The 25,345-nt window shown below is 45.2% G+C and overlaps 1 protein-coding gene across 19 annotated transcripts in view; it reads left to right on the forward strand.

Annotated features, from left to right (window-relative positions):
- Nucleotides 1-25,345, forward strand: part of PTPRF (protein tyrosine phosphatase receptor type F) — a 376,508-nt gene that overhangs the window by 259,873 nt on the left and 91,290 nt on the right. For 10 of the 19 annotated variants that reach the window (XM_027747288.2, XM_027747286.2, XM_027747295.2 and 7 more), the window contains exons 6-7: nt 9,266-9,454; nt 16,944-16,961. In XM_027747288.2, the coding sequence (XP_027603089.1) occupies nt 9,266-9,454; nt 16,944-16,961 (207 nt within the window). The other 9 variants (XM_027747292.2, XM_039384693.1, XM_039384694.1 and 6 more) reach the window with 2 other exon arrangements.

Here is a 25,345-nt window from a genome sequence, read left to right on the forward strand (position 1 = left end):
CAGGCTGCAGAAGCTAAGCAGAAATCAGATTTTAGCACAATCTACCCCTTTCAGCAGGAGTTAAATGACCGAAAATCTTGCATTCTGGCCTGTGAAGTGGAAATGAACAGATTTAGTATTCCAGCTGAGTGGCAACAGGAATGCTTCACTTTAATCTGAAACTCGATGTTAGAAAGCGTGGGAGAGCTCTGCTGTCACATTAACTCCGTTCTCATGCACTTTTTCCTGCACTGAGCTGCAACCAAACATACATGGATCAAAAGTCAAATGCTCCATTAATTTAACCACACGTTGGATTTAATGGCATATGGTAATGCATTATTGATTGCACATCTTAAAAATGAAAATCTCTATGCTAATAACACCTCACAACACCTCACAACACCTCACATCGGTGCAGGTAGTATGAAAAATGCAGTGGATTAATAAATGACTTGGAGTGCAAGTAAGAGCTGTTTCCATGCTTTTCCTTGAAAAGATTGAAGTTTTGGGTGTGTTTTAGTGGGAGCGTGTTTACATATTCTGTCACAAGGAAACGTGCAGTAGGAATAATTATGTCGTATTTCCTGTATAAAATATTAAAAAGCAGCAATGGTTTGAAAACAGTTCTAGAGGCAGTTATACTCAACAGCTGGTACCAACAAATGACACAGTCCTGCCTGAAAGCACAGCAGGGTCGTCTTTTGTTGTTCCTTTACTATGGAGTCTTAATAGCTGGCTGCAAAACCCTTCTGAATTCATATGGTTGAAGAACTTTTGTGAGTTCTTTCAATGCATACTTCCAGCTGATGACTCTTTTTTGTAATACTTTTTGAAAGAGCCTAGCCTTATTTATCAGCTGTTGGATATGACCCACAAAACTCTATTTTTACCTACTTGAAATTATGCTGTAATTTTGAGGGGGAAAATAAAAAAGTTTTTTTTTTTTTCCTCACCCAACAAGGATTAAAAAAGGGATGCTTGCTCAGGCAGGGGATCTTGCAAATATGATCTGTTTTATTTGTGTGTAAGCTCTTCCTCACCCACATTTTTGACATTTCTTGATGTAGTTTTTGCTGTGCCCTGAACCCTTAAATGACTTTCAGTGCCATGCACTCTAAGCCCGTTTTGGTACTTCACTAGCATGAGTGACTAGTTTCTCTGGTCTCTCAGGAAAATGTTTGTTTTCATGTGTTCTTGGCTTTGGGTTGTGTGTTGCTTTATGCTCTCGGAAGAGCAGTGGGCTTGGATTTGGAGCAGAAGGTCCGGGGTGTTCCTCACATCTTGAGGCTTTGTATCACACTTCCAGCCACTCTGTGAGGCTGTGTCATCAGCTTGGAGAGGCTTCCCCTGTGGCATAGGGCTTGTTTAGCCTGAGCAGATAAGCTTCTACTATAATCTTCCTTCTTGACTTTTTTAATTCTTTGAGATATATTCGGTCTCAGTCTTAGAAAAACTTGAGTTCAGGACCAAGGCTGCAAATGTGACTGTCAGTATGAGGAAGCCAGAATGGAGAGCCAGAAGAGGTGGTAGCCAGGGTGACAGAAGGATGTTGTGGTAGTAGGGATTTCATCAATGCCATCTCTGACTGTTGCAATCTAATCTGATAAAGGTGTAAATAATTGTTTTCTTCCAGGATGAGTTAAGGTCTCTTGGTTGGTAGCAGACTCCACAGTTAACACATACAGAGCAGAAGTTGTTATTACTTAGGAAGATCCCTAAACTAAGAACTGAAACAGTGGGTTGTGGGTTACATACCTTTAATTTGGTCAGATGTATGACTGAATACTTACTTGTGCTCTGAGTCAGCTTCAGTAGCTGTTAGTCACCCTTGTGTTGCCTCTGTCGAGCACGAGGTTATCTGTGAAGGAGAGGAATTGCCTGTTCCCCACCGAAGCTGTGGCTAGGCTCAGTCATCTCAGGAGATCCTGCAGTGCTTATGAAGACCCCGAATCAGAGGAGTGCAAGGCCATGGTAGTGGATGGAACTTTATCCCTAGAGGGTCTTTTCTCATGCCTTCCCTTGGGGTGTGCTTAAGGGACAGCCATGCTGGAGAGTGACAACTGTTGCCTCACCAGAGCCTGTAGAGCTGAGGCTTTGTATTGTGTCCCAGCCTGAATCTAGACTGGATTAGCTACCCTGTGAGAAGCTCACAGGTAGCTATGGCTGATATGTGACTATTGTCTTGTGTATCCTGGAAGGCTTTGGTAGTGGCAAGCTGCAGTGCTTCTCAAAGGGAAGGAGGAAGTATTTCCTAATGGAAATTTCCTAATTTCCCGCATCCGTGGCATCATCTTTTGTCCCAGTCAGTTCCTTGGGCCAGATCAAGAATCATCATGAGGCCCGTCAGAAAGTTGTTTGGGTGACAGCAACATCTCTAAGGACTGGGAGAAACAATTTGTTTCATCCCATTGGGATGCAGTGTCCCCTCGAACTTGGAGCACCAAGGTTGCCCCTGGGTGGGAGGGAGCACTGGGTGCCAGTGCATGGCAGATGCAGGGTGCTCAGCCCTGGGAGGTGACAGGTTGCTGCAGTGACAGTGTGTTACCTTGTCACCGTGCTTGCAGGAGCATGGAGAGAAGCAGCACAGGGACTTGGCAGGAGCACAGCCTGATTCCTCATCAGAGTGAGCTGGGAGGCGCTGCTTTGTCTTGCTTACTCCCAGGAACACTCACCTCTGCAAAGCCATCCTGCTCCCCTCTGAGGTACACAGGTGCTTGGGAATGACCAGCTACGCTACTGAGAAGGTGTCAGGGCTTGTAAATGGAGATAATTGCTGTCCAGCCATGAAAGGACAACGTTAGCAGCGCCCCTCTGACTCTTGAAGAGTAGCCCTGTCTCCATGGGGTGTTTTTGGACTCATAACCTCTAGAACAAGCAGGTCCCCTGAACTCCCACGCTGTGAGCCCCTGGAGCAGGAATCTGCCTGACAGTTTATCCTCTTCTGCCCATGTCTAGTCTCGTATTTTCTTGAATTTTCCTCACAGTACTTTCTTTGTTTTGAACTGACTCAGATTCTTGCTTTTGTGAACTGTTTTGCTGCTGCTGTGATCTTTCTGAGAGATAGCAAATACTTTGTTTACTGTAAGCTCTTGTGCAGTAATTCATGTGGTTACACTGTGACACAGAGAAGTCCTTCTGGAGCTCGTTTCCACACCCACCCATTCATCTGCACCCTTCTCCCCATTTTCAGTAGACGGCTTCAGCATGTCACGTTGGCATGATGTCATACAAAGCCAGCAGATTTGTCATTAAAAGCCCTGTCATCAATAGATGAATGTTTGTATTTTCTGCCTGCCTGAAACTGTTTTATACTTACTAAACCAGTAATTAAGAGTTTGCTGCCTTTGAAACAGGTTGGTTTCGCTGCCCCACCTTTTCCTGGGGCAATTGCAAGGCGGTGCCAGTGTCGACAGGGGTATTCATTAGCCTCCATGAGAGTTGGCTCCAGCAGGGAGCACACACCAGTGTGCTCCTCCCACCCAACACTGGGCAGCCTTTGGAGACCGTGAATTTGGATAATATTTGCGGTGCACCTCTTGGGGGACTTTTGTAAGAAGGAGGATGTGGAAAGAGAGCATCGCCTCAAAATGGCTGATGAAATAAATGCTCATTGTGCAGCTTCAGTTGAACCCGGACAGAACGATGTCAGGGTTTGCTTATCGTGTAAAGCGATGCCGTCCTTCTGGGCCGCCGGATTGCTCGACTGCTTTTGATTGTCTTGCAGTAATTGAATAGCCATGCTGGGTAACCTGTGCTGAAGGAATCAGAGCTGTTTATTCAGCAAACAGATGTCCTGCTTTGTAGTGTGCTTGCAACGTTACTGGCTTGCATTTTTCATTAGTTAATATTGCCGACTACCCAGGCTGTTGTCCTTGCACTGATAATTTTGCGTTTGCTAATGTGTTTCAGCACCTCAGAGGGAGATTTAGAAGCTTGTAAAATTTGCAGAGTAATTCCATTGATCCACCAAATATGAGTCTGGCAGTAGACAAGGGTTACCCCTGCAGCTTCCTGTGTTACAGTGCATCAGACCACTGCCTCTGAGCAGGATCTGTTCAGCCCTGGTGACGTGAACTGGGTGAGATTCCAGCCTGCCACACCGAGTGGCTGTGGAGCACGTGAAATAGCTTTTGGTTTGTGTATCCTGCTCCTGTGCAATGCTGACCACAGTCAAACACATTTATCAGAGATCTCTCTGCCCTCAATCCATTTCCTGACTTGTCCCTTGCACCACACACTCCTGAGTGATTTCAGATAGCTGGTAGAATTGAAAACAAAGGAGCTTTGTGTTTTAATCATCCCTCCAAGACCCTAAAATGGATGTTGGGCTAGAAGTTCCTCAGCTGATGTGGGCTGGCGGCAGCCAGTGGCCCAGATAAGCTGTTTCCAGCACTGTGTGGGGATAAGGCCAAACATCTCACTTGAAAGGAGTTGAGAACACCCCTTCCAGTGGGGCAGTGGGTTTGATAGATTGTAAGAGATTTAACCTCACAGCTGTAGCTGTAATGCATGGAAAAGCTACTTTTTGCTATTTCCAAATTACGTTTGGTATAATTTTTTTTCTCTCCCTCAGCAGTCTGAGCAATTGGACTTATGATAGTAAGCAGGCCTGGCTTTTATAGGAAGAAGAATGTGACAAATAACTCCCATAAATGTGTTTACAGTTTGCACTATCATTTTTAAAATACCATTTCCTGTGTTGACACAGAGGAAATTCACAGTGTTAGGGGGAAGGTTTACAGGTGCCGTGTCAGGATATGACCCCCAAAACACAATTGCTTGGCTGCAAGAGCAGTGAGTGCTGCACAGTGTGCTGGTAGGAACCTGATATGCAACTTTTCTGTTCTGTGAGAGATTACAAGTTTTGAGCAAAATCCTGGGGGTAAATCCTGCAGGATTCAGCTGTCAACAGCTGTGCTCACCACAGACTCCTCTGCAGGCCTTTTTTGTAAGCAGCTGTTATCCACACACCATTCCATGCTGGGGCTGATCCGTGCTTCTTGTAAGACGTAAATTGCAACTGCCTCCGTGTCCCTTATCATCACCTGATATTTGGAGAGCTGCAGAAAATAAGGACACACCAAGGGGTACGTGTCCCACGGCGGCATCCTCAAGAAAGGTAGTTTTCTGGGGAGCTGGAAATCAAGCCGTGTAATTGCAGCTGCTCTGAAGGAGGTCTCAGCTCCAGTTTGGCGCTGTGGGAAAGGTTTCTTACCTTAGCTTTTCCCTTAAAGATAGGAAAATGTGTGGCACAAAAGAGCTGTATGAGAGCAGGGGTTAGATTTCTGTCACCTCAGAAAGATTAGCAAAGGGAGCTGTCAAGTGAGCAGGAGATATCCTCTGCCCGTGCTGTCACACTAGATGCCAGAGGGACATTCCTGGCTCCTTGGTGACTGCTGCTAGCAAGACCTCAGCCTGACTGTGGATTTTCCAAGTTTCAGTTTGTAACTGCAAAAACCCATTCGTTTGTTTTTTCTCCCTTGCTGTTTCCCTCTCCTTTCCTCCTGCTTCTCTCCTCTTTTCCTGCTTTCCTCTGTCATTTCAGCCGTTGGTGCTATAGTCCATGAAGGGAATTAGAGCTTTCAGTGCCTGAAAAATTCCTGTTGTGCCTAGATTTTACTCGCTCTAAACTAGTGCCTGCCTTCTGAAAGTCCCTGAAACCAAGAAAGAAAAACTGGTTTGGATGGTATGCACTTGAAAGCAGATTCATAGCCTGTTTTAATGTGCATTGAAGGCACTACTGGCTCTCCTTGAATAAAGCCAAGTGCTGACAAACTCATTTTCTAGAATAAGAGTATCCAGGTATTGGCTGGAATAGGGATTTGGCTATTACTGACGAGCTCCATGTGCAGACAAGTTAGTACAGCTAACAAGGGCTGAAAGGAGACACGACTGAGCCTCATAATTAGACCTAGATTAGACTTTTGCCTGAGGGGAAGGCAAGGCAAGAACAGCTCTGAACTCCTAACGTCGCCTGTAGTGTTTGAACACAGAGACATCCCTGGCCCTCCCAGTGAAGTCAGCAGGGCCACGCCGGGCTGGAGCCGAGCCCCGTTATCTCTGCAGGAGTGTTGCTGGCAGGGCAGGCGTGGGCTTGTTCTGGGCTGTGCTCTGCGGTGTGACCAGCTCAGGTTTTCTCCAAAGCCACTCTTTTCCAGGAGGGTTTTGGGGGGCTGCCAGAGCCACACAGTACAGGGGAGATCTAAAGTAGCTGAGGTTCCCCATCTCGTGATGGCACAGGCACCTGAGGCCCTTGGACCATCTCTGGAGAAGGTGCTTGGCCTCCCCATGAGCTGACCTTGTGCCAGTGCACGTCCCCTGAACTACCCCAGAACTAACATGAGGTGAACTCTGGTGTCTGAGGTGTCATCAGAGACCGGCTGTCAGATTTCCCCTGGCATCTCATCTCACACTGATGCGAGCTTGGACTGCTGCTCTTAAACACCAGTGCTGCCTCCACATTTGACTGACAAGGGATCAAGCAAGTCCTTGCCACCTTTGTGCTGGGGTAGATGCAGGCATGCCAGTGCTGCTTGCTGGAGTTTTGGTGGTTTCAAGCTCCAGGCATGCATGAAAACTGTGCTGTACCAGTACCAGTGCTAGCCCAGGGAACCCCCTGTGTCTCCGACTCCAAAGGATGCATTATATCTCTATTACCGTTTGCCACAATAGTTTTGGGGCTTGTGTTCAGTTAAGAGGGAGAAGATCACATGAGCCTTGCATGCCTACGTGTGCTTGTCTGAGTCCAGCTCAGTGTGGGGTCTGGGTACTGAAGGTCATCAAGTGGTGGTAACCTTCTGTTCAGGTGTTGAGTGCACAGCATTCTCAGCTGGGCTCCCTAATCGTTTGGACCTGCAGGGGGTGGATGGTATGGGAGCAGCACTTTATGTAACCTCGGAGTCCAGAAAAGGCTTGAGCTAAGAGGTCTAGTTCAGCAGAGGTAGCTTTGCTGCTGGGTGTTTGTAATCAGCGTCTCTGTTGTACTCAGTGAAGCCAAGGTTAGATCGCGTAATTCCTGCTGGTCTGTGACTCATCACAAACTGCTAATTTTGATTGAACAGTCACTTCAGTGCAGCAGGCACTGTGTACCTGTGGATCAGACACTGTGAAGCACCCTCTGATCGATCTCATGTCTGTGGGCCAAGGATCACTGCAGGCAGGAAGAGATTTCTTGCACAAATGCTGGTGTCGGGTTTTAGCTGTGTGCTAAGCCTCCACACACAGACTTTGGACGGAGTTAACTGGGTGATACTTAGCTCAGTGTGCATTCTTTGTAAAATCTTGTACAAACCAGAAGAGATTGTCAATGGTAATCATGGTGATTAGATTAGATCACTTCAGGGTTTCAGCCTTGCCAGAGTAAACATCTGCTTTCAATACCCTGAATAGCAAGGTGCTGCACTTTAGGCAAACTTGGCCTCAGTCCAGGGGACTGTCATTGTTTACTGCTTTTCCTATGTGTCTTCCTTTGCTTTTCAGTCTATACCATGTTGTACTTCTGTGTGTACCCTTCTTTTGTTTCTTTTCAGCCATGTAGGAGTATTCATTGTGGTTGCTCAGTATTGAGTGCTTCTGTTGCTTGTTATTGAATGCTGGTGCTGGTGTCATTCCAGTTAAGCTCTATGTACCTTTTGTCTTTGAAAATCAATGGAGAGCAAATATTAAAAGAACTAGTTTTCGTGGTACCTTTCATTTAGAAAAAAAATAATTCCATTTATGTTTGCTCATGATGAGAGAGGTTTCTCAGGAGGCCAGTCTGGGACACAAAATACAGTTTGTGCTTTTAATAAACATCGGGAACCTTTTTTCCTGTAGAAAACCTTCAATGCTTCATAGTCCCTCTCATTTAAACAATATTCCCCAGCATTTTTTTGTTTTCAGATGTTGTCCTGTGCTACAGAGTCTTGATTTGCAACCGAGTCAAGGGTCTTGGAAATTCTCTTGAGATCTTAGGGAGAAATATGTAAGATTAGCCACCACAGGCTGTGGTTGTGCTGCAGGTGTGGCAGTACAGGTAGAAGGAAGCACCTGAGGTGGCCTATCTCTAGTACCTTCCTGTGAGGAGTGAGGGGTATGGTTCCAGATGTGCAGTGATAGCAAGAAAAATCAAATTGCAGCAAGTTCAGACTCCTCTGGGACTGGGGAAGAGGCTGAGGTCTTGTTTGTTTAAACACTGCAGTGAGCTGGGAACCTTGCAGAGTTGGATTTGACAAAGAAGAAGGTTTGCTTAAATTCCCTTAAAACGGGGAAATAAAGAAACATACTGAAAATAATTGAGTTTCTGGTGCTTTAAAAGCTTCTTAATGTTCTTCAAGTTCTTTTTTTCTGCGAAAGTATGTCCTTTTGATTGCAGTTCAGGCTTAGCAGAGTACAGTACATCTTGCCACAGAATGAATAAATGAGCTCAGTTCTGCAGCTGCTGTTGAATGACGATGTTGGAGCATGCCTTGGCTTATCAGTGAAGGCTGCCTAATGTATTCCACCCAGCCTACCTGAGCGTGCTCTGCAGCAGCAAACCCAATTAACTGTGTTTCCTACCTGCTGTATAGGAATGGTTTTAGCAGTTATGGGGGTGCTTCTTTTCAAGGTATTGCAGTAAGACATGCCAGAGCGTGCCCTGGCCATTTCTTGTGCACCAGTGTTGCTCTCTACAGCCCAGAAAATGCACCAGGAGCTTGCCACGGCACACTCTGGCCAGGCTGCTCATGAGCAGTGTGGCTCATTAGCTTTACATTCGTTAGTTTCTAAAAGCCTTCTGAATCAGATTTGGGGGCATGAGGAAGAGATTTACAGTCTATCCTACCAGTGTGACAGAATGTTCCTAGTCAAAAAAAAAAAAGGATAAAATGGGCCTCTCTGGACCTTTCTGAGGGGTTTTATTGTTTAGTTGTTGTGTTTCAAGATGCCTCGAACTGTTTGGCTTTGTGTTTGTCTGTTATCTTCAACTCGGTCCTCCCACAAAAAGGCAAATACCTGCTTTTACTGAGTTATTAACAACAATAGATGGAGCTTACGTATCAATGAAAATTATGGACCTCTCCCAAGGCAATTGATTTAAATGGAGTTAAATTTAGTGGAAGCTTCTATTGGTGTAATGAATGCTCATTATAGAGCCTAATGTGCTTTGAGGGCTTGATAACCTTCTCAGTAGGGAAGTCAGGCTGCTGTTTTCCAGCAGAGGCACAGATGCTGTGCCGTGGCACTGCTGTCACTGCAACTGCATCCCATCGCTACGCCCCAGTGTTTCTCTTTAACCTTGTGTGTGTGTTTTTTCCTCCTGCAGAAGACCACCTCCCAGCTGGCTTCCCAACCATTGACATGGGCCCGCAGCTGAAGGTGGTGGAGAAGGCCCGCACAGCCACGATGCTCTGTGCTGCCAGTGGGAACCCTGATCCCGAAATCTCCTGGTTTAAGGACTTTCTACCTGTCGACACCGCGACTAGCAATGGACGGATCAAGCAACTCCGCTCGGGTAAGGTGGCAAAGCAAGTAAGCCTTCCCAGCCTCCTCGCTCTTCCTCCCTTTTCTCTTTACGTGCTGCTGTTATTTTTTTTTTTCCCTTGAAATGCAATTCTAAACCCAAATGTCAGCGTGCTTTGAGCTTGTTTCTTTTGCAATGTGAAAACAGTTTTTGGAGCTGATCCTCTCTGGCGGGATATCGTGGCTTCTTAAAAGGAGACATTAGAGTGGACATACCTTTTGGAACATCACCTGGATTTCTTCTTCGGTAGACCGTGTTGACATTGCCCCAAATCCTTGGTAGGCTCAGACATTTCACTACCAACTCGGTGGGTCTCAGATATTTGTAATAGGAGCACAGTGCGAATCAGGATAATGAGATATTGGTTGAGATTTTACAGTCAGTGGTCATAGGCGACTTTACTCCTTACATAGACTCTGCAAGACAGTGCTCTGCTTTCTGTTGAGCTCATTAGCATCCTTGCTATGGGACACCACAAGAATAAAGAAAAATCCAAAAAGCAGCATTTCTGCAGATTTCAAAGGAAGGTGCACACAGTTTTGAAATATACCAATTCTTTTAAATTCTTTGGTTTGACAAGCCAAATGCTACCTTTTGAAATACAAACAGTTAGTTCTTGTGGGTGGCTAAAAATGCACTAATTTTAGCAAAGAACGGTTGTTCTTCTGCTGGACTGTTCAGTCTCCCAGGACTGTAAGGCCCATTAGAGAATTAAAGAAAATAAAACATTGCTTTATTCACTGATGAAGTGGAGCTCCCCAGCATGAATTAGAGTGGCTGCTTAACAACAATGCACAGCACCACTACACAGCAGCTTTAGTCTGGGGGGGGAAAAGCCCCCAGTACCCTACAGAAAGTACAGAAGGGAACAGAGCTGGAACAACTTTGGTCAAATAAGAGACAGACTGCCTTGCCTGGCCACGATGTATCTCTGGGCACTCAAGAGTCCTTTGTTATGAGTGCTGCTGCCAGGACAACACCATCTTCTTCCTAGCAAGGTGAATGTCTTGACACACCTCCCCATAGCTGGAGCCCTCTGCTTACATCTGATGATGCTTGGATGGTAAGAAGTAGGTTTGTACTTGGGGGAGTGGGTAATGAGACATCATTCTCATCAAAAATAGAACCCAGCCTGACACTCCTGATCCCACCTTGATGTACCAGTGAGTGCTAATTATACTAATGCATATATAGCTTATGAAATTTCCCAGTGACCTTTAGCTTATCTCCCCCACAACATGGTTTAATCTTGATCTGTTTGTGCTGAAAGAAAATATCACACTTGTTAATTATTCTGAGAAGCTTTAGGAAGAAGCAATAGGAAAGTGCACATGGGTGTGTTTCACTTCATAGCTGACTAAATCAGCATCAGAAATTACCATAAATGAGCAGCAAGGCAGCCTCTGATGCACTCACTACATGTTCTTCAGTCTCCTTTTCACAGGCACTTGGCTGCCTCTCTACCAGCTGCTTCGCAAGTTTAGTGAGATAGAAAGTTTAAAAACAAACTAGTAAACCCTGTCACAGGGTCCAGGGTTTGATTCCTATTCGCTGTTCTTGAGCAACATCTCAATTGAATATTTCACCTGGGATTCAAACTCTAGAGCTGGCTGCTTGCTGAAGACACAGTAATTACCAAGGGAGGTGTCAAGGGAACCTTTTAGAAATCAATGAGCAGCACACATCCTCAGACTCACAAAAGGATTGATTAGCTCTCTAATGTAGTAAGGGGAGGTTTCCGCAGTTCAGTGCAAGAGGCTTCCAAATATGAGTTTGAAGTTTTGTTTTCGGGGACCTGATGATACAATGCCAAGATTCACCAAGGCTTTACTCCGCCCTGGCATGAGCGAAGAGCACGAAGTTTACATCTTCTCCTGGGCCAGAGGTTCAACCCTTGCTTGCATTTGTGGCTTTTTCCCGTGTTTGTAGTGGACATAAAGCAGGGCCTGTGCTTTGAAGTACCTGAGACTCACTGACGTGACTGCAGTCACCCTCTGTGAGCACTGTGATGGGTTGGGTAGTTTCTGATTCATTCTGCAAGGTGCTAATTGAGCTCTCCAGCACTACACCGTAGTGGGGCAGAGTCTTTTTGTTTTTCAAAGAAAAGAGTGTTTAAATAGATACCTCATTAAATGGGAGAGTTTAATAGTTTGCAAAGTCTCTGCTCCATTAAGATCATATCTTACAGTCAGCCTGGCATATCTGCATGAATGTCAGTTTATACTATCTCAATCTAAATATACGCTCATTTAATTTCATTTAATTAAAACCCAATAAAAGCTAGACAGATGTAATATTGTTAAAATAGCTCCAGCACATTGTGAGCCCAGTATTGTGTATATAATAGAGTGTCTGACCTTCAATGAGTACATAATATATTAGTATTCAGATGTATGAAATAAAGGTCATGAAGGTCAAAGCAGCTTTAGAGTCCGATTTATAGAGGGGGTTGAGGGATGATTTTGTTTCTCAGGCTCCTGGTATGGAATAAATAGCTACAGGTAAAGAAGCAGCATGCTTGGGAGAGATGCTCTCTTCTGGCACTTGCAGTTATGTGGGCTGGCAGTGCTTTGGGGGCTGCAGGCAGGTCTTTGAACTTGTATGCAGTCAAATCATGTCCCTAAGGGCGCTCTGAACATCAGTTTTTAGAGTTCCGTTCATCTGTCAAGGTACTAGAATTTGTGGTTTAAGACATCCAAGCCATCATCTTAGGCTCTTTTAACCCCAGAGGATTGGTGTCTTTGTCAGGAGCAAATGCACAGTTTATAAATCCATCCCTCATTTACTAATTATATCTATATGTGCATGTATGCATTTTTTTATTGTACCTTCTGACAGTTAGCGTAACTCTTTAAATTCAGAGGGCTTTTTTTAACTCTTTCTCACCAATACATAGATCTTTCCTCCTGAGTAAAGCTGAATTCTTTTTTAAGTCCAGCTCTTGGGTAGTTTTGCCAGTAAATGTTGGGTTTATAGTTCTAGAGATGGGAGCACAAATAAATACAGGGTCTCATCTCCATTATCACAGATCAAGTCAAAAGCAAAGTCTCTGACTCATGTTGGTTGTAGCCAAATTCTCCCTTGTTCATCTTGCTGATGCTTCCCACCTCTTGTGGAGAGGTTGCTTTTCTGCAAGTGCAATGACTCAGGACAACTCCCTGTTCTCCCTGAGGGTGCATAGCTTCACTCCCTGCTTCTCAGTCCCTGACACAGGATCTAAGGCCAGCCCTGGGCTGGGAAACCTCCCAGCATGCTAACACATTCAAAACCTGTTTGGCTGAACTGATTTTATAACTGTTGAGACATTATAGTATTGCAGGTGATACACACATGAGTTCTGGCAGCAAGGGTCAGTGCTGCACCTCTAACCATGTTTTAAAATTAGATAATGATGTGGTGGAAACTCTCCCGATATAGATCAGATGTGCTGGTGCTTCACAGTTCCTCTGTGAAGATTCTTGGATCACAAGCTCCTGTGGACTTCAAAGCAACTCAGATGGAATTCATACTCTCAGAGCTCTTGAATGTGTTCAGTGAGTTTCACAGCTGAAGAACTGCTCTTCCACCTTGCTCTTCAGAAAACTTATGAACAAAATGTCAGATTAGAGTAACTATTCTGAATGTTAACATACAGATACCTTTGCCATGTAAAGAAACACCAACAATTCAGGAAGCATTGTCTTTCATTTAATAAAGAACTTGGTGTTACAAAAAGTATCATTCTCCTTTAATCACCATCAATTAACTGAGTTAAGGAACCGTGCCCTAGACCCTAGTGTGGATTTCAGGCAATTAACTGCAAGGAGGGTATTCTGCAGATGACTTCAGTCCCTCTCTGGAAAAGTGGAGGTGCCTGTAACAAAGAAGCAGTGAGAGCCAGTCATCTTGCTGCATTTCTGCTCCCAGAGTTACCAGCAAGTGTTTTCATTTTAGTCTTGATCCTATCAAGTAGAAGCACTACTTATTTGGAAACGGAACAAACACAGAACACATACACAGAACAAACGTGCAGAAAGAGGTGGTGCCTGTCCCTGTGAAGGGGCTGTGGCATCCATGTCCTTCTTCCCTGGTGATACTCAGCAGTCAGTACCCAGCAGAATGTGGTCATCTCCTGGCAAGGAACAGCCTTGAGTCCAGACACCAGATGGGCATCGACTTGGGACAAGGTTTGTAAGGACAGCCCAGAGGAGGGAGGTTTGGGTAGTATTAGCCAAAAGGATCAGGGAACCCACACAAGGATGGATGCTCTCTCAGAAAGGACTGACTAAGTGAGGGGTTGAAGCAATATTGTGGCCAACCAGCTGACAGCTGAAGTTTTGTGTCCTGGAAGAACCAATACTGCAGACCTGGATCTTGCTACATGAGGTGCACACAGCGGTCCTGGGATCCATTCAGACTCCCTGTGGCAATAGCCAGTGTTTCCTGTAGTGCTTTCACTTCTACATTAGGAAGTAGCTGAAAGCACTGTCAGAGTTCTCTGGGATTCAGTGTTGCACTGCCCCTGGTGCTCAGCTGCAGCCACTAAGAGCTTTGGTTTCTCTGTTGATGTTGGAGTGATTTTTTGGTGGTTTAGGTTCCTACAAGGAAGTGGTATGTTGGTAAGTCTGTGGTAAGTTTGTCATCAGAGTGAAGTCCCTTCTTCAACTTCTCCACACTGGGAAATACTGATGCAAATAACCTTGTGGGGTTTTCCTGTGTATCATCTTATGTTTTGCCTTGCTTTGGGTGCCTGACTGTGCTTCCAGTACACAGAGGATGTCAGGCTCAGTGCTCATTCCTGACTGAGGTGAATGTATGGGGTGTTACTCTGTGTCTGTTATCATGAAGGTGAAATAAACTTAATAATGAGTGTTTCAGACATTTCAAACAGAAGGAATTGGGTTTGAAGTTTGATCTTGGGGTGCCCTTTGCATAAAGCAGCCTGGTGGTCACAGGGCACAAGTTTGCCTCAGTAACCATTTGAGTGATGACACCTGCATCACTTATGGACTCTCTTATGTTGGCACTCTGTGGCCTCTATGCTGTGATTTTGTACCTCTGAGGGACACCCTGAAAGGTCAAAAGCCGGAGATGAATTGTCATGTGATGGGAAGGACATTCCTTCTGGATGAGGAAATTTGGGGTCCAACAGAAAAGCCTTGTACGCTCTCTGTAATGGTGTCCTCTGAGTGAAGAGGGAACGTCTTAACTTTGCGAAGGTGAGAGAGACACTGAACAAACACTGTGCTACTAAATACAGCAAGCGTCTGTGTTGCTCCCACAGGGGTTGGCTTACATTTGGAAGCCAGGAAGATTGGGATTCAACACATGAAAAAATGAGCTGGCCACACTTAACATTTTAGGAAATCTGCTTCAAGTGTGCAGTTGCTTCTAGAGCTCTGTGTAGACAATTGCATATTAGAGAAAGTGTTTGGCCTCTACAGGGAGTAGATTTAAAGATTTGCTGCAAATCTTTTCTGTTTTAGGACAGAGCAACAAACCCTAATTCAGCCAGATGAGAGATAAGGAAGTCCTGTTTTCTGCCCCTTGGGCTTGTGCTCAAAGTCATTGCACTGTTCCCAGGGGAAGTGACACACTGTGGGATGCTTTTCTTAACTCTGAAAATTGTGGAAGGGATGGGGCAGGGGACACACAATACCCCAGAGGGGGAAGGCCCTAGACCAAAGAGAACAAAAAGAATCACTTGGCAAACTTTCCAAATGGGCAAAGAGAAATAACCCTGTTTTCCATGGCTGTGCTATTTCATGCAAGTATCTCTGGGTATAACTGTTCTGTCAAGGGTAGCAGTAGTTACTAAGATAGATAAGTAAGCAGCAGATTTATTATTGCAAGAGTGAGATTACCCACAACTTCAGTCACTGAAAGATTTTTCCTGATGCTTCAGTCATCTGTGGATAGAAAACATCAGAAAATATAACAAGACATAAAGTTAAAATGGGGTAATGTCATCTTGGCAGAGAAAAATGCTAAAATGAGTAGTTTGAATTGCTGTTCCTACTTCAAAAAAAGACTCTGCCTAAAGGAAGGGTAGTTAGGAAAGAAAAAGAATAAGTATAAATATTGTAAATTACTTTTTAAGAGGCAAATTAAATGTGCTTAAAATATACCTTCTTTGTATTTACAGAAATTCTTTTCTGTCTCTCTTTCCCATTGGGTGATCATTGTTGTGGATAATGGAATGAGCTGTAAATCTGAGATACACGACACTCTTGTATGCATACTGGTATTTATTAATCAATACACTGAAAACATGATTTGACACACTGTGTCCTGTTTAACCCTGTTTTTCTGTCTGTTTAAACTCCTCAGTTTTCTTTGGTAAGTGCTTGGTATTCAGATCCTACAAATCTGCATAAAACCAACACATACCATGAACTGCCTACAGATTCAATCTGCATGAATCTCTCCCTTATACTAACAGCCTTCATATGTGCAAATTAAGACCAAGGGGACAAAAGTGGGGATTAGAAGGGTTCCCTGCAAATTTACCCAGCTGGAGCTTCTCCATCATGCTTTGGTATTGATTGTACCCTGAACTCCAGACAGTGACCAGTGGATCCTCCACTTGCTAAATACAGTGACTCATAAAATGAACCTTTATAGATTGTTGTAGCAGGATAATTTAATCTCACTCCCAGAGAAGCCCTCCTTATAAGATACTCTTCATTACAGCATGTAAAATTATCTTCAGTGCCTTATAAAGAGGGTAGGGATTCCTTTCTCCAGCTAACATCCAAATTAGGCAGGAACAGCAGAGGTCTGGCTAGCATGCCACTGTTACATTACCAGAAACTACTTCATTTCGAAATATTTCTGTATGGAAAGTTAATTCTGCGTGACACCAATTTCTTTGCCAGAGGGAACTTGATGCAAGGGTTATGGGAATGTGGAGAACGATTCAAAACTGATTTATTACACTCTCCCCTTAGTTTAATGTCTTTAAGTGAGCAGATTTTGTCCCGCTGGTCATTCTAACCTCAAAGCAAAATTGCACTTAGTGCCCGCAGCCATGCGCTTTCCACCCCTCCTGCCCAGCACAGTCACGGTCACACAGCCCCCCAGGACACACCCTCCTTGCTCTGTATGAGGAATGAAGGGCCACTGCACCATCTTCCCAAAGTGTCCTCCATCTCAGCTGCTTGAACAGTGGTGGGGGTGAATGCAAGTGGTGAGGCCAGCCAGCAACGCCAGCTGGGCAGCTCAGTTCGGCCCCTGATCGTGAGGGTGGGGCTTTAATGGCAGGATGCAGGGCTGGATGCTGCACTCCTGGAAGCGATGAGCTTTACTAACCTCCTGAGAGTGTCACTCTGACTTTTATTGCACATCAGTTTCTTTTTGTTTATTCCTGTCGCGCTAATACAAATTCTAGCTTTAAAAAAAAAAAAAAACAACTTTCTGCTTTTTAGTTATAATTTTCTTCCTTTCCTCTTTGTACTAATGCTTCTCTCTAATCTTATTTGCATTCAAATTACCTCACCAGGTGGTACACCGATCAGAGGTAAGAATGCTGAAATGTGCCTCCAGTTGTCACGTCACTCCATCTCCTGTCTGCCTTGTCCCTTCTCCTCCGGTGTTTCTCATCTCCAGCTTTTACTCTCAGCCCTAACTCTGCCAGCGCTCTCGCTCATCTGCACTCTCCCACTGGTGTGTTTATTTTGGTTGGGTTTTAGCGTGATTTCTTGTAGACTCATCCATCGCAATTTTGCACTGTTGAAAGGGGGTTATTCAACGGAAAGTTTGCAAAAGTTTGGAAAATGGTCCCAGGCCTCCACCACAGGAGAGTTGACGTCTCCTGCAGCTCCTGCAAGTCTCTGAACTTCCCATGCCGTTGCGGCCTCTGAGATCTTGTGTCTTGGGGGTTTTAGATGGATTGCTTTGGTGTAAGTGTATGGAGGTAACATTTTCACAAGAGAACAGTCAAATTCTTCTCTGCTGCTGCTGATGGGCATGAAACTCATCAGAAGGAGAAAAATTCTTGAAAGGTTGCGCAAATATGACTCTGGGATAAGGAGCACCTTTGTTTGTGTTCCTCGTGTTTGTTTTTCAAGTGTACCGACCCTCTAATGTGGTGGCAGAGTGGAGAACCACTGCCCCAGACCCCCCTTTCTGAGCTGGACGTGCCGATGTTGCTTTGCAGCACAAAGATCTGTTTTAAATAGATGAATCAGAAGGACAGCTGGCTGTTTAAGCCTTCATTAATTAAACCTGCTCCTGGTTTGACAGCCCAGCCCAGCCTGGTGCACAGTCAGTCCCGGCTACTTTTCACAGCCCGTATGCACCAGTAATGACTTCCCAATTGGAGTGTTGTTTTTTTCTAGCCTAAACACTCAAAGCTGTCTCTTTAGATTAACTTTAGCATGTTAATCAGTGTTATACGCTAAGGCCCCTCTGAATTCTCTTGTGATTTTGGTTACCCCTCTTGACTGATCTCTGGATTTCTCAACAGAATGACTACTACCTATAAATCAACACGACCTCGTTTGTTCAGTTTTCCTCCTTTTCCCTTTTCCTCCCCCTTTTCCCTGAATCACTGCTGGAAGTTAATAATCTGACTCTTGGAACTGGTTCTGTTGCTGGGGGTTAATGTTTTCAGCTCCTGTTAAGTGATTTTAGAGTAAATGTGAATTGCCGTTTGGTACGTATTTGCATTAAGTCGCCTCTGTAGCAAATCTGGGTCAGGGAAAAAGACTTGCAAACCTTATTTTTATATGAATGGGCTTATAAATCTGTCATTCCTCCCTTCGGAACGCTGGAGATTGACAGCTGTGATGTTACAAGCTCCTTAAAACTATTTCTTCATCTCCCGTTTCTGCTGCAAATCCTAAAACGAGATGACAGATGGAATGCTAACTAGCCGGGTGCTCCGAGCTCCGGCCGAGCGTGCAGCCATCCCAGGGCCTCCCCGCATGCCTGATGACATTAGTGACTCAGCACCAGAACCACATGGATGCTCCATACGCCCTGCTTGGGAACCGATCGCATCTCTGTGAAAAGAACCATCCATCTCATAAAACATAAGTTTCCCCGCACCCCCCCCCACCCCCTCCCCACCCCCGTTTGAGTCCTGATGAGGTATTTTGAGAATGTTCTTGACATTATTTAAAATATATGTGTCCTGTTTGAATGTCAAAGATGACATTTCTGTGAGAGCAAACAGAAGCCACGTGCTGCTCTCTGGCTTCTCCTAGAGGATTTCTGTCAGCCTGATGCCTTTTATTTAAAACGGAGGTCACTGAATTTCTAAAGATAACGACAGATTAGATGAAAGTGCTTTTATGATGGTGAGGTTGTGTCCATGTAGAAGTGACTGTTCTGCCATGTTCTATACCCAGCTGCACTCTTGTTCCTCATTAAGGTAAGTTTGATGCTTTGGAATCCATTAATTTGGTCTGAAAGGAAGGGTGAACTAATTACTCTTAATGAACCCTTTTGGTAATGATGTTGGGGGGGGAAGGGGTGGTTTTGGTTTGATTTGATTGCCTCTGTGTCTGTGTTGCTAGGGGTTGTGTGTCTGGAGTACTTGGGATGTAACCCAAGACATTTGTGCCAGTGATGGCAAACCCACTCACAGGGAGCAGTGTGTGGTTAGCCAGAGGACAGCCTGAGAAGCTCTGCCATGTACCCCTCCAAACAGGAGGAGATTTTTTGTCTCTAAACATTTCGTTTGACCCTACCCCACATATTTGGTTCTTTTTGTCCAAGACATCTCTGGCTTCCCTGAAATAGGAGGAGCTCCCATCTGTAATTCAGATTTTCTATTTGTAGCTTCACTTTTTACCCCTCTGGGACTGCTCCAGATAGTAATTTAATCTCGAAATCCATGTTTGTTCATCAGAAAGACACAGAGCTGATAAATGCCTGTCAGATTAGGCAATAGCTGGCTTCTTAAGGTGACCCACAGATAGTATCAGCAAATCCATGTTTAAGCAAGTTCTGCCCCATTTGTATTTTCAAAGTAAAATATAAGATGTTAATTTCCACCATTTCTCTACAATTGAACTCACTCAACCTTTTGTGAAACCTGGCTGCATTTTCCTGCCCAGGGCTGTAAGAGAGAGCAGAGCACAGTTGTGTTTCTGGTGGGTGCTGGACTGAACAGGCACTAGATCGGATGCACATGAGGAGGTAAAGAAATATCATCATCTCAGGCATTATCCCTCTCCAGTCAGATTTATTTGTTACTTTTCTGTCACCACAGGAAATATCAGAGGTTCCTATACATAAGAGTATTTCTTCCCTGCAGACGTCAGCGTAGCAGAGGTCTGTCTGAATTAACTTTAGATCAGCTCACTTGGGTGTCAGAAGCTGTCTGGGAAGCCAGGTAAACACCCACACCGACTTCTGCATAGCTGCAGCTAAACCTTTTCCAGTCCCAGGCGAACTGGTTTAAATATAGCTCCAGTATTTCGACGCTATCCTGCGAGCTGGAGCGTAAAGCTATCCAAAGGGATTAGAGGAAGCTAAAAGAATTTTGCTGTCTCTTTTTGAGCATGTATTTGTACATTTGGTTGCACTTTGTGTGTGCTAGGTTTTTTTCTTCCTGTTTCTTGAGCTTTTCCAGTCAGGGTGGGGGAAAAAAAGAAAAAAAAGAAAAGGCAAAAGGAAAACAATTTAAAAATGAGAAGATCTGCTTGCAGGAGTAGTGTCAGAGGGTGTTTGGGTGGGGTAGTGCCTGGAAATGTTTGTAATGCCATGTTTCTTGCTGTCGGAATTCAGATTGACTCATGTCCCTTTAGAAGCACAGAGAGGTGTTACTGTGCATTTGACAGTGCTGTAGTCTTGCGTCTGACGCAGAATCCCCTGAGATTTCCTGTACCTGCTAGTGAGAGATCAGAGCATCTTGAAACTGCTGTCTTAAGAGGAGGCCTCATGCTGCTGAGCACGTTGTGTCTCTTTTACTCGCTCTCTGCCCGAGTCCGGCTCATGGCAGCAGTTGGGTGCTCTCAGCAGCTGCCTCTGGTGCACAGGAGAGTGATTTCTCAGCAGTGCTGCCATCCAGAACAGGCCCCTTGCATGCCAATCACCGGCCTCTCAGGCATAATAACCATAATGAACACTAACAATGAAAATATATTTGTAGTTACCTTGTTTTGCATATTTGGCAGTGCCAGTGGCTGGTGGAGGGTAGGTGCAGTCCTCTGTAACAGCTGGGAGATGCTGCTGTTATAAATTACCAAAAGTAATGAGTATGGGAAATGCCTATTTTCATTATTAGTGACCCTTGCATGGTTTTGGTGGTTTTTCATGGCAAGTATTGGTTATCTCAGGCAGCAGCCAGGGAGTCAGAGTCCAACTCTCTCATTGTAGGGGCTTCACAGTGTCTCTTTCTCCACCATATTCACACTTATGGGTCCTTGTTTGATCTGGGCTTGCCTCTGATCCTGCTCCACAGCTCCCTGGATTTTATTACAGGAATTCTCCTTCTCTAGGAGGGAATTTCTAGCAGAAGGGATTGGGACCCACATCTGAGCACCTGGCTGAAGACAGGGCTAAAAATAGTGCTGCAGTCAGTGAGTATTTATGTGAAGGAAGCTGGTGGGAGGAAGGGGTAAAGAGAAGGGTGGGTTTTAGGGGTAGCCATGTGCTCTAGTGTGCAGGATGGGCAAAATTTACCTCTTCACTGAGAGGAAAGGCCCTGGTCAGGTAACTGGGTTTGTTACATCTGTGTTACAAGTCCTTTCCTTGGATGAGTGCCGTGAGTGCAGCCTGGTTCCTCTAACTCTGGGGTACTTACAGGAGCATTTCATCCCATGTCTGGAATTTTATAACCAGGGCAAAAAGTCAGTCCCCATGTTGAGGGCCAGGAGGACTGAGGCTGTGAATGCCTCGATTGAGAACAAGAGCCTCTTCCACCACTGGGGATGGAGCTCTGAGCTGAATAGATAGGGAAGAGTGTCCCCCCAGGATCTGCTGTGTTTGGCTCCATGCAGTGCTCTCTGGGAGAAGAGAGCATAGGCACCTGATGGGCTACAGAGCAGGATTTCAGAGATCAATTTGTATGGTGGCACAGAGCCTTTTACATTCACTTTGTTACCTAGAGGAGAGAGTGACAAGCCCTCCATGGCACAACAGTACCCAGCACTGCCAACGAGCATCCCTTATCAGGATTTGCCTTTCCCGTGCTTTCTCTGTGCAGTGCACTTTTTAAATGCTGCTTTTAACCACTGTCACTGCAACTAATGATTCTGCCTGAGCACAAGTATATTTGAATAGATAAGTATCTTGGAAAGCTGCTAATGGGGCTGTGCTGTCTGTGCCAGAGTTAAAGAGCACAAGAAAAGCCAGGAGAGGAGGGGAGGGACTGGCAAGGAGATACCAGCACGGAGGAAAGAGGAATAAGGAATACAGTAGAAGGAATGCTTGTCAGTCAGCAGAGCTGGCTCTTGCCCTCAGCCCCAGAAAGCTGTGCCTCGTCACCGTCCTCCATGGCACTGGAGAGCAGCCAGGGGTTTTTCTAAGGAGCTGTCAGCTCTCTGATAAGCTGAGATGTGTTATCGGGAGCAGATCCGAGCCACAAGCAAGACTGACTGACATGGGAGCGTGGTGAGGAATAGCTGCCCCTCTTCTTCTGGAGCCCTGCTGTGGCTCAGGGGCTTAGGAGGCAGCAGAGTTCCAGCGGTGCTCCGCAGGGAAGGGTTTCACTCTGATGTGCAAGAAATGCTGCAGAGCCCCACAAGCCCCCAAACAAGCTGTTCACTGCTCCTCTATGTGCTTGTGTGCGTGTCCTGATGGTAGTGGGTGCATGTCCTCATGCATCCTCTGAAGCCATGCTATCTGATTGCACGTCAGGACTCGGCCCTGCAAACAGGAACAAGGCACCTGGCACAGGAGCACTAGAAGAGTCCATGTGAGAAATCTACGGGAACATCCTGTGTGGACAAGACCTTACTCAGCAACTTGTGCAACATAAATCCCAAAGTAATGAATAAAAGTAAATCAGCCTTCCTAGCCCTGGTTTGCAGAGGCGCAGAAGATTATGAGATGTTGACAGGGCTAGGAATAGAAATCAGGTCCTTTGCACTTGTCAAGGCAAGGAGTTCACTGCGCTTTTGAGAGTCTTTGGATGCAGCTTCCATGAATTTCAGGGAAAGGAGCTACTCAGAATTCAGTTCTTCCTTTCCTATGCCCCTTGTGTCCTGTCCAGCCTAGATGTGAACCTTCTGAGAGACAAAACTATTGAATTTCTCTGGGATCATTGAACTAATGCTGGGAGCATTTTATACGTAGGGAGTTTTTCCCCAAGTCTCAGATGCATTTCTGTCTCCAACTTTCTGATCCCGGAAACGTCTTAGCTTCTTAATTTTATTTGTAATTCTTTGTACTCTGAGACACCCTACACTTTCCTGGATCCATCACTTAGTTGTAAGTTGTCCTTCAAGAAGACCCCTGTGGTCCCGCTGACTGCCATCAGTTTACCATGATCCTTCCAGTTTCTGCTCGCTGTCAGCCATGCTGCAGGATCTGTGTGTTTGTCTAATGATGATTTATTGCAGTACCTGTTTTCTTTCTGGTTCACTTGAGAGGTTTGCGTTAACTTCCTTCTGCTCTGGGTTTTCTCTTGCTCCTGACACACCTTAGTTTGAATAGTTGTGCCAACCCAGACTAAACTAGAATCCCTTGCCCAATGTCCCTGAGCGCTTTGTAGGCAGTTGCTGACACATGTTACGTGTTCATAGTATGATTTTAGAAATTGGTCCATGCTGGCTGCAGAACTGACAGGCATTAACAGCATGTCATTTGAAACTCCCCTCTGCCCTCATTTTCTTCATCCTCTTATGTTTTTTCTTTCTGCTGTTGAGGTCCCTAGAGATAAAAAGTACTTTGACATTTAAGTGACATGAGGGTCACAAGTATAAAGGGTATAAATACCAGTGATATCTGTTAAATGGCTAGAAGGGGCATGTTAAAAGATATGTGTTTATGGCAGGATTAGCTAGAGATATTACTTTTTTCTAGGCAGACACACCTGCCTATCACCTGAAGATGGCTCTGCTCCCAGCCCAGCTAGTTGGGGTTTTTTGTTAATTTTGGGTATGTTTTGCATTAGGTAGCTTTTCCCAGCCAGACTTGATGCAAGCACTCGGAATGAGCTCTGCAGCACATGCATGCCCAAGGAGTAATGAGCAGAAATTACGAAGGGGGTAATATATGGTGAGTTCCAGGAAAATCTTCCTGACAGAGAGCGTAACAAGGCAGTGGCATCAATTCCTTGAGGAAGTGGTGAAAGACCTATCACTTGGCACATTTAAAATGGGATTGGACAGAACACAAGTACATTTACAAGAGGGAGCAATCCTGCCCTGCTCCCCAGGGATGCACGAGGTAACGTAATAGGTCTTCTCCATTTCTAGATTCTCTGCTTCTCTGTATCGTGTCAATGCGAGGAAGCTTTGTCCTGCTCCACTGCCTGTCATGCTGCTGTCTGCTTGAAGATGTTTTTCCCAGACAGCGTGTAGAAATTCACTGTCCTCCCTGAATTAAGCAGAAGAGCTCTGTAGGCTTTGGCCTGTGTGTGTCCAGAGAGCGCTGTGGCTAGGCAGGCTGGCAGGTCCTTTTGTTAGTAAGTGGAAATACTTTTGCAAACAAGCTTTCTCTGTCTAGCTGAAGCCTCATTTCCAGCACTAATGCAACAATAGGGAGGGCTCTGTACATCATTTTTATTATATGGCAGAACCCAGGGAAGTTCATTTTTCCCCATGACATATAGGCTTATGCTACAGTCTCAATTTATCCTTCTAAATAATGTAGGTGGCACTGGTTGATTCACATTAGTTTTTCTTCTGTACTGATGATATGAAAAACGGAGTTTGACCTCTGCAGCTTGAACCAGCAAGAAGGGAGAAGGCAATTTCCCTGGCCATTCTCACTGCGGCTCTCAGTGGTCATTTTGAACCGTGGCAGGCAGAAATGAGTTCAAATCCTTACAAGCAAAGGGGTTAATGTTTTTTAGTTCAGTATATGGTTTGTGAGCAGAGTTGCCCTCTTACAGGCAGTCCTAACCAGTAGAATCTGGGCACTTGGGGACACTTAAAAAATTATTCCCGCACTGCCTGGGGGAAGCAGGCTGAGCAGCAGCCGCTTCAGTGCCTGCCAGGGGCCGTGCACTCCTGCAGTGCCAGATTGCTGCCATATGCATCCTGCTGCTTACTTTCTCTGCATCTCCATCTTTTAATCTGAGTATGGAGCCTGGTTCAGGGAGTTTAGGTGTGAGCAGTTGTGCCAGGCAAGAAACTGGATGACAGGCCAGCCTCCCAGGCCGAGCAGTGCTGGACACCAGTGGAATAGGCTGAGCAGATGAGAGAAAACCACCTTAGACCATTGCTCGCTTCCACATCATGAGTCCTGTGCAGGTTGCCCATGTAAATTGCTACTGTGTGTGCTCTGACAGTTACTGCCATTATTTAGATGTGCCCCTCATGCATCTGACGCTTTGGGGATGGGATCAGATCATGACCTGAGGAATCTGCAGTCTGGGATAAACAGCTATTCCTGACCAAAGCTGGGGGAGCAGGCACTGCTGGGACAAAGGGAGGGTGGCTTTCACGAGAGTGCCATGCAGCAAATTGTGTGTATTGCATTGGTGTGTATCTTTGTTGTCTCAGGCTGAGTGTCTAATCTTTTTATATCATGTATAATGAAATCTGAAAGAAGAAAGAGATCACTAACATGGAGAAAGCTGACTAAAGACAGTGTTTTCTCAAAAAGGGATGTCTGTTGGAAGGAAGGGTGGTGAAGTGGGAGGGATGGGACTCCGCCAATTTCTGCAGGAAGGTCGCAATTTGTTGGCTGCTTGCTAAGCTTTGTGTGGATCAGATAAGAAACAAACAGCTACAGTTAGTGTGCTTTGTGCTTGGCTGTTTTGATTAAAGGCTTATTAAAGGT

This window comes from Pipra filicauda, unplaced genomic scaffold, assembly GCF_003945595.2.
Source record: "Pipra filicauda isolate LSUMZ 115617 unplaced genomic scaffold, ASM394559v2 scaffold36_size6622888_pilon, whole genome shotgun sequence".
NCBI lineage: Eukaryota > Metazoa > Chordata > Aves > Passeriformes > Pipridae > Pipra > Pipra filicauda.